At 39.4% G+C, this 9,935-nt stretch overlaps 1 protein-coding gene across 1 annotated transcript in view; it reads right to left on the bottom strand.

Annotated features, from left to right (window-relative positions):
• Positions 1 to 978: 978 nt before the first annotated feature.
• SLC16A10 (solute carrier family 16 member 10) overlaps positions 979 to 9,935 on the bottom strand; it is a 149,758-nt gene continuing 140,801 nt past the window's right edge. The window contains exon 6 of the mRNA XM_073627089.1: positions 979 to 8,365. Coding sequence (XP_073483190.1) covers positions 8,130 to 8,365 — 236 coding nt within the window. The 3' untranslated portion in view covers positions 979 to 8,129. The remainder of the gene's footprint in view (positions 8,366 to 9,935) is intronic.

Below are 9,935 nucleotides of genomic sequence, written 5' to 3'. Positions count from 1 at the left end.
AGTCCAGTCTGGTGACTCATCGGCCACACATCTCTGCCACCAACAGAAGATCTTGCAGGCACCCTTACCTCACCACGCTCTCGCGGCCACTGTCGCAACTCCATTGGTCCCTGAGCTGGGGCTGTACGAGAGGTCTCCCTCTGCTCCGCCACAAGGTATGTGACAATTGGGTTTATGCAAGAATCTGAATATTCAGTCTTAAAAGAGAAGTATAGCCAAAGCTCTTCTGGCCATACTATGCCTCTGGGTCACAGGAGAACACTTAGTTTTGCACTCCTGTGACTCAGATTCAGCCGACAGTGCGCTAAAGTCCGCTCACAGAGCTGGTCCAGGCTCTGCAGGGATGCCGACAATAATGTTAGGATCCGCCCAGATGCCTGACTGGCAGCTGGTTCAGCCTCTCAGCGTGCAGCTGAGAGCCTGAGGCAGTCGCTACCACCCCCTTGAAAGTCCAGTGCTCCAGTGAGTACTGGGGGGGGCTGAATACTAAGCGGTGACTGAAAGTCAACGGTCTGTGCTCGGAGCAGACCAAAGAATGAACTTTGATCGATCAGTTCTTGGTGTAGAAGCAGCAGGGTAAAGCTGCATCATCAGATTGATGTTGCAGCTGTCTAGGTGAGTATGTATGTTTATTATTTTTTATTTCAGCACTTCTCTTTAAATGATTGTAACTGTGCCATCTTACGTTTTTCATTTTGCCAATTCTATTTGTAATGTCATTTATCTGCAAGTATTACTACAACCAAAAACTGGGTAAGGAAGGGTGATCTTGTGAGTATTTCCATCATGGGAACTCTGGATAATCTTTCTGAAAATACCAAATGATATCCTATCAATAATATTTATTTTTCGTTTGCATATTGTGGCTCATGTTTTAGAAAGTTTACCATTTATATTTTACATGATAAACCAAATGTGGGGTTACTTTCTAGAATGTTCTCCCGCCATCTTCCTCTATAAAATTAAGAAACAATGTGATTCAACTTTAGTCATTTATTACACAAAACTTATAGAATACAGACTGAACTATTTTAGTTTGTATATACATAGAAGCACTTCTGAACATATGTTATGATGCTATAGTTATTATAGGTTGAATGGTATGAAACTGAAATTACATGTTCATATTTAATATACAAATTTAAATAACAGAGTTGTTGCAAAATCAAAAATGTCCATCTACTGTATACCAGCATCCAGATCTGAACATTCACCTGCTAGAGGAACTTTCTAAGTAGAACTAAAGGATAAATATAATTTATATCCTATAGCTAAAAAAGGAAGTGAGTGGAAATCCCTCCAATGTGAGGGAATCCCTGATTATTATCAAGGTCACCAGAACTAGTGTCCCCATTGGAAGATTTTCCATTTATCACTGTTCTGGGGACAGCCCAAAATTTGGGATTTTCTACTTTCACTTTCGATGATAATGGTAAACATGACAAATTGATAGGATGAATCTCCCTAACAGAGTCACAGCAATAAAAACGCAAAAAAAGTGGAGTCCGTCCGTCGACAAGCCCATGTGAAAGGAGCCTTGGGGCCTTTCACACGAGCGTCCCGTTTGTTTTATCAGTTCAGTCACGTTATTTCAAAGAAAAAACAGATCAGTTTTTCATCAGTTTATCATCAGGTTCTTATCAGTTTTACATCAGTTTTTTTTTACATCCACTATCAGTGCAAAAGCGGATGCAATGTTTGTCCGTTTACATCCGTTTTTCATTAGTTCTGGGTTTTTTTAATGGAAGAAAAATAGGGCTTTAATCTGTTCCAAAAAACAGATGTGGACAGAAGTGGATGTAAACGGATGTAAATAGATAATCATCTGTTTACATCCATTTTCCCTTATATATGCATTGATGTCCATTTTTCATTCGTCAATGGATGGATGAAAAATAGACAAAAGGAACGCCTGTGTGAAAGGGGCCTTAGTGTACAGGCTCCGCTTTGCTCAGCAGGGGATCGCTCTGTTGATCCCCACTGAGCAGGCAGATGACAGGTCTGTCTCTGCACACTGTGCATGGACGGACCTGTCAGAGCGCCGCTCTCCTCTTTGGGGGATCGGATGAAGACGGACCGTAGAGGATGGAAAAGTAGGGTTTTCCTCCGTCATCAGAAACGGAGCATAGCGGAGACTGATGTCAGCGGATGTTCATCCACTGACATCCGCTATCGCATAGGGATACATGTATGTCAGTTTTTCATCCGAAAACGGATGGATGAAAAACGGACATACGGTCCGCCCGTGTCTGCTCATTCAAATGAGTGGGCTAACTTAACCCACAACATTAACAAGTTAATGCTAAATGCACCAATGCACCGCAATCATGTGAATGGGCTCTAAGGCTAATTTCACACTGGGGCGTTGGCAGTAAAGCGCCGCTATTTTTAGCGGCGCTTTACCGTAGTTTTTGCAGCACTTTTCAGCCGCTAGCAGGGCGCTTTTAACCTCCGCTAATGGCCAAAAAGGGGTTAAATGTGTCCACAAAGCACCGCTGCAGCAAGGGCGCTGTACACCTCAAAGATGCTGCTTTGCTGGACTTTTTTTTCACGTCCTGCCAGCGCACCGCTCCAGTGTGACAGCACTCGGGCTTTCAAACTGGAGTGAGAGGAAAGGCTCTTTACAGGCTCTTTGCAGGCACTATTTTTAGCGCTATAGTGTCTGTAAAGCTCCTCATAGTGAAAGCAGCCTAAGAAGTTTTAGTTCCACAGCTGATGATCAGAAGAATCGGGTGCAGTATTGATATATGTTGTGCAATGTTCCCCAGAAAATACAGGGTAAAAGACCATGGTAAATATTACAATGACAAAGCATTATGAACACAGAAAGGAACTTGACTGTTTTAGTCATCCTCTTAGCTTTTTTTTTTAACATCAAACGTCACCCAAAACAGTTATTCCAGTTCTGTGTGGTTGCTGAAAAGCTGAATCACTTGCTGGCTTCTTCTATCACACAAAGACTACAAACACAAGCGATATGATCACCATAATTCCCTGGCATAGCTATTACAGGGTCATATCATTGGGGGAGATTTACGATAACTGGAGAGTGCAAAAACTGGTGCAGCTCTGCATAGAAACCAATCAGCTTCCAGATTTTATTTTCAAAGCTTAATTGAACAAGCTGAAATCAGAAGCTGATCGACTACCGTATACAGCTGCACTAGATTCTGGGTGCTCCAGTTTTAGTAAATCTACCCCACTGTGTCACTCTTTCACCATGGATTCTTCATAACCAGTGATTCCAGCTGAAAGAAAAACAGCTCTGTTATAGCATTGTTGGAGGAATGATAGGTAATTGCACCTCTGCTGTCGCCAAGTGATATATGAAGAAAACTAAATTATTTCCATTTGCAGTTGGCCTTTTAGATTTGAACAGCTAGATAGACATAAACAAGGTTTCAGACTCAGGCAAAAACAATTAACGGTACCAGCACAGATGATGGTGGCTGGCATTTCAAGGGTTGTATATTTATATATGCTATTTCTGTCCTAAATGCAATCTGGGCACTTGGTAATTTCTTTGATCAAAAAGCTACTTGACTCTTTGCTCTTAAAAATACTATGCTATAATTAACAATGTACATTTAGCGGAGCTGACATATTAACTGTGCAGCAATGCTTATATTGGGTGGGTTTTGTCTACATTTCTGGAAGTTGTGTCATATTAAAGCCTAACTCCAGGTTTTATTTAACTTTAAATTGTTCATTTGAACCAAGTTGCATTAGCTACATACAAATACAAGCCCTGTATTCCAGTAGTGGTACAGGGACTTCCCGTCCCGAAGCTGGAACAAACGCTGCTCAGCCAATCACAGGAAGCTTTGTATTTTTATGTATGAATACAAGGCTTCTGCTGATATAATAATATGAATTCAGTTATATCACTGGCTCCTGATAGAATTTTAACATTCTAATACTTAAAAAGCAAAATCAGTTTGATATGAAAGACTACCTGGATTTACAATAAAAAGGCTTCTAATGCCCCGCACACACTGTTGGATTTTCCGACGGAAAATGTTCGATGGGAGCTTTTTGTCGGAAATTACGACCCGTGTGTAGGCTCCATCGGACATTTTCCATTGGAATTTCTGTCACACAATATTTGAGAGCTGGTTCTCAAATTTTCCGACAACAAAATCCGTTGTCGTAAATTCCGATCGTGTGTACAAAATTTCAACACACAAAAGTTCCACGCATGCTCAGAATCAAGCAGAAGAGCAGCACTAGCTATTGAACTTCATTTTTCTCGGCTCGTCGTACGTGTTGTATGTCACCGCGTTCTTGACGTTCGGAATTTCCGACCAACTTTGTGTGACCATGTGTATGCAAGACAAGTTTGAGCCAACATCCGTCGGAAAAAAAACATGGATTTTGTTGTCGGAATGTGCGATCGTGTGTATGCGGCATTAATGTGTAAAATTTTGCACAAAGTAAGGCACAACATATCAAACTTTATAGTATAACTAAAGGCATAACTTTTTTTTAGTTTTGGATAGAGTAGAGATGGATTAGAATACCTGTCATTTTTTTGTTGCTGTCTGTGCCCCCATCAAGATTCACCTTCTCTATTAGTCCTGTTTATCGTTATCATTGAAAGTGAAAGTAAAAGAAAACCTCAAATTTTGGGATGTCCCCAGAAAAGTAATACAAGGGAAATCTTCCAATCGAGACACTAGTTCTGGTGACCTCGGGGTTCCCAAGAAATACCTTTAATTTCCGGAGATTACCTCTCACTTCCTGTTTGGCTATGGGACAGGAAGTGAAGGGATATCTCTGCAATGGCACAGAGATGGCGAAAAAAAGGGGTTATAACCCTCCCTTACCCTATCCAAAATAAAAATAAAATGTTGCCCATAGTTCTACTTTAAGTTCAATTCAAACTTAAATTTCTTTTTTGTAGTCAAGGACAAACATAATGGCAAGTATTAGCAGTATTACTTTTCCAAACTGTAAAGATACATACAGCAATGGATTGCATTGCAATGACAATAAAGATATGATATACAAAATAAATCCTAAAACAGACCTATCCTCTGCAAAGGCGTGACCCCTATTTTGCCAGCTATTTATAATAGGTACAGTGCTGTTCCTAAACAAATAGCAAACTAAGTTTTGATAAACTTTATTGGAAAAAAACAGCATTTGGGCCCTCTCTGTCAGCTGGTCATGTGACAAATGCTGGAGGATCTGCCTGATGTCAGTCTTTTAAGTACTTATGGCAAAGACCATGTGACTGGCAGCCAGAAGCCCTATTTTTATTTTTTTCCACAAAAAGGTATGTTTTTTTAATTAACAATTTATTATTGCAACATGGCAATGCTGTTAGAAATAAATTGTACATTTTTGGCAAGTATAGAATCGCATTAACTTTCATGATGAATTTTACATAAACATTTTCAACATCAAATATTGCTTCTAAAGTGACTTACAGAAGATAAGTCTGTATAATGAGGTGGTCACATTGTTATTCACAAAAAGTCTTTGGCATTTTTAAACCTTCCTGCTTACCAGACTGAAAACCTGGATCTATATAGCCCAGATATTCCATAGTAAAGCATTCCCTCCTGCCTACATTGATAGTGCAAAGTGCAAAACTCCCAGGAGTTTTTTGGATAAAAATAATAAAATTCCTGGTGCATGTGTTAAGGTAAGACAGATGAAAGATAACGTGTATTTTTAGCTTAAGGCACAAACCATAAGACTAGTCATAGTAAGAAAGGCTATTTTTTCCACTGCAAAGCAAACTTACTATGTAATTAGTCATGTAGCCACTGTCCAAATATGTATTTCAATTCAATATAATCTGTTCATATACACTGTGTATTTTGGTAACTTTTCAGGAACTAATAGGTTATATTCCTTACAACACAATTTAGCCTACAAAAATTGTTTTGTCTACATTACAAAAGGCATACTTCACATAAAGATGCTGCAGTGTAAAAGTTATATGCCAAACTATGTTGTACATACAGTTTCACATTTTGTAAATTGTCATTCACCCTTCAAATTATAACACATATTGTTTACAGAACAAGGGATATGCCTTTGGGTTTGTACAGCATCACACTGCATATAAGAAGCAGGTATTTCAATTTAAAGCTAAGGTGATCATAAAGAATCATCTTGCAGCTGTATAATCTTTGGTAAATATATATATACAGAAGATGAAATGTATCTTGTTACAGCTTTTACCAGTGAAAAAGAAATTAATATTTCATGAACAAACATTTTAATTTGCACTGCTCCAAAAATGCTATCCAATACTCAAATGACAAAAAGAGAGCACTTTGATGAGTTATTAAACATAACAGCCTCTAACTATTATCTGGGACTTCAGCAACAAGACACATATGCTGGATGTGCCACATTCCCACTGCAGTACTTTACTACTTTGGCTAGTGAACTGTTCAAAAGAATTGATAAAGCTAGTTAGGCCTGGAGGGCATCAGGGAGCTCCAGAAAGCACATTTTGCATAGTGCTGTAATTTCAGGGCTGTCTGGAATTATATTTTCGATTCTCTTCCAATTATATGCTAACACAGCACATTTTTTATAATGAAGTTACAAAGAACCCTGATATTATTTTGTAAAAGCATTGGGAGCTTATTGTAATTTTTCTTGTGGGTGGGATTTTTCCAATAGACAGCATAACGGAGCAGCTACATTACAAGCACATTATGGCTGCATTTTCAAAAATATAGAAGCAAAGCAGCAAGTCCCACTTCTCTCTTTACAGCCAGTATGCTCCTGAATTTGTTTTAATATACATATATATATATATATATATATATATATATATATTATATACACACATACACAGTATATTGTATACACACACAAAACTTTAAAAATATTTTCAGACACATACTGCCTGTAAAGAGAAAAGTAGTACACTGTATGGTGGTTTGCTGCTAGCAACTCTGTAGTATGAGGCAACTGGGTGCTTCAACCTGTAATTCAACAAGAACAATTTACCAATGGATAGTCCACATTAAGCATGTCTCAGTACCCTAAATAAACACAATTATTCACAGTTTTGATGACTTTTTAAGAATGCATAGTAAACATTTTGGGCAATTAACATAAAAAGCACACAATTTTTTTTGGATATATCTAATATGTTCTACAGAAAAAAAACATGGAACATTTTGATCCAAAGTTGTCGAGAGTAGCACATTTTACACTTCTAAGATTAGTAATGAAAATCTAATCTGCCTCCAAGCGTTCACTCTCCATTGGCCTACCATATTATACTGTAACACCAAATGCCCACCTGTGAAGGCAGTAGCGACACCTCTCTTTACAGTGATGGCAGCTGGAATGCTGACCTTTAGTATTGTTGCCTGAGAAGCACATACTGCCGCATTATCAAAAATGGCTGCCAAAATGTTCTGACCACTAGCGATGGGCTGTGGTATGCACATCAAAGCTGGAGAAGCAGACAGTCCAATAGCCATAGTTAATGGAAAGGCAAGCATTGCTGCTGCAACCTGATCAGTGTCAACATTTTTGTGCAGGACAATAGCTGCTACCATACCACAGCCAATGGGGCCTGCTCACAAATTTAGGTTTGAATACTGAGGGGAACTGTCTGTGAATGAAAACTTTCCAATCATGTTTTTGAAAAATGGTTACAATTTTTGTACAAGTACAAGAATAAGTAAGTGTGAAAATAAGAAAACGTAAGGTAAATGTGCTATTCTCTAAAACATTTTCACCAATCTTCTGCAAATTGTAGAACTGGTAGAATTTCATGCAATGAAGTCTAGTAAACAAAACAGAAACATGTTGAGTCATTGAGACTGAAGAAGAAAGTTGCTATTACAACAAATCTTCCAGTGCTTTTAAGCAATGAGCAGTCAGCACTTTCCTGATGATAAATAATACTTCTCTGTGATATTCAAAGCTTCCAGCTCATTAGTCCTGGCATCACCCACATATGTGCAGGGAGTTTCACTGAGCTGTCAAAGAGGGATCTTGGCATGGCAGGCTCAGTGGGTTGTGCAAGAAAACAGCTCAGCGTGATCATACAGCTTTGGTTTTATAGCACCTCTTACAACATTTAGTCACTGTCATAAAAAAGGTAAAAAAGAGATTAAAGCAGTTATTCGTGTAAGAAACACTAATTAAATGACAGAGACATCATCTTTTTTATCATTCTCCGCTGTGCCAGGTTTCAGTGGGCTTGCAGCATTATCCATATTCCTTTCTTCTTTTTCTCCATCCACAGCCTTTGTTTTTTCCTGTTTAGTCCTTCCATGGACCCATGGGATAAGACATAGGATAAATCCACCAATTATGGGGGGGACACCCGCAAGGTAAAATGCTACATCATAAGAGCCAAGACTGTCTCGCAGAAGACCTAGAGAAACCAAAAATGTATTTATGATGCAACAACTATTTCCTTAAAATTCATTATAAATTTTATCAAACTGATTAATAACAAAGCTCATACAATTTTAGATAAAACACAAACCTTCCTGTGCACTGTGTTCAACCTTTCTCAAAAAAGATTTAGTATTCAAAAGTTCATTAAAAGTTTATGCTAGGTGCAAAATTGTTAATTGGCCCTTCTTTCTGCCGAACCCCCAGACCTAAAAAACAACTCACTCTCCCCTTACTTACTTTAAAGAGTATGTCAGGGCAAAATAAAAAAAAAAGTAAGTATGCATCTGTGGCGGTGGGAAGTGGGTTATTTTGGTTCATGGGGACTAAAAAGGAAGGATGAGTGCACACTAGTTTTCACTTCAGACCAGCATAAGTTATGCATTGATTGATGATGATTGATGATATTTGTAATGAAACATCCCACACTCCGCTTGAGTGCTTTCGTCATATACTGCTTCCTCCAGTCTGAATATACATATCATATATTCCAAACCGTTGACAACCAATAACTAGACAGTACTCATTTTGGCTGCTGAACAAGAAAACTGTTTATTTAAACACAGAATACAGTCTTTTATACATTTGAAGAGGAGGGTCCCCGCTCCTGCACATATTACTCTAACAATACACCTGTAATCAAAAACATAAATGAACATGAACTAATTAACTATTCATTTCCAGACTAGGTGACTCTTTCAGGTCATAGCCTTGTTGTCTCCTAGCTCACTAACTACAATACACATTATCATAAATATCAACACAGAACTCCTTCACAGAATAGCAGAGTTAATTAGCACAAACAACAATGGGTGAAAGACCCTCCAGACTAGTAAACAACAGGAGACCCAGGGCTTTCCAGATCTTATTAATCAGCATTCCTTTCATATACATCTGCTATGAGTCCCACACTGGCAGAGACCATCATGGCCTCCTTAATAATGTCCTTTTGCATTACATAACAGAATATCTTCCTAAATGTTTGTAGATTACTCAAATGCCAGGGCTCATAGTCGGTAGGCAAGAGGCTATTCATTCAGTCCCCTCCAAAAGCCTCTGTCCCGGGTGAGTCTATCACATTTCTCCCCCATCAAAAGTCGACCAACAAGGTCCCAGACCTCCACCTGGTCTGGACATGCGTTAGTCGGGCAGAGTGAACTCACATAGTCAGTCCGCATGATCTCCATTCTTGGCTGCAAGGAATAATTGTCATCAGTAGGTGTGGGGCAGAGGTCATTGATTCTCTGTCCGGCGGCCAGCACTTCAGGTGGGGAGGAAGGCCGACCGCCCTGGTTCCCTGGAACTCTGCAGTTGTTGCCGGTGCTGGGCAGAGATTGGTAGCAAACTGTCCTGTTGCCAGCACTTCTTCTGGGTTGCTGTTATTGGAGACTACAGACCCATCCACCAACGCTAGTTCAAGCTGCAGTTGTGAGGTGACGATTGCATTCTCCCCCTAGATCCTGGTCTGCTGCTTTGGGAGTGACCGCCACCTCCTCACCCTGGGCCTCCAGAACTGCCACAGGTGTAAGGCAGAGGTCTTGGACCCT

This window comes from Aquarana catesbeiana, linkage group LG04 (genome assembly GCF_042186555.1).
Source record: "Aquarana catesbeiana isolate 2022-GZ linkage group LG04, ASM4218655v1, whole genome shotgun sequence".
NCBI lineage: Eukaryota > Metazoa > Chordata > Amphibia > Anura > Ranidae > Aquarana > Aquarana catesbeiana.
The sequence above is the reverse complement of the archived record's forward strand: the minus strand, read 5'-3'. Positions and strand labels throughout refer to the sequence as shown.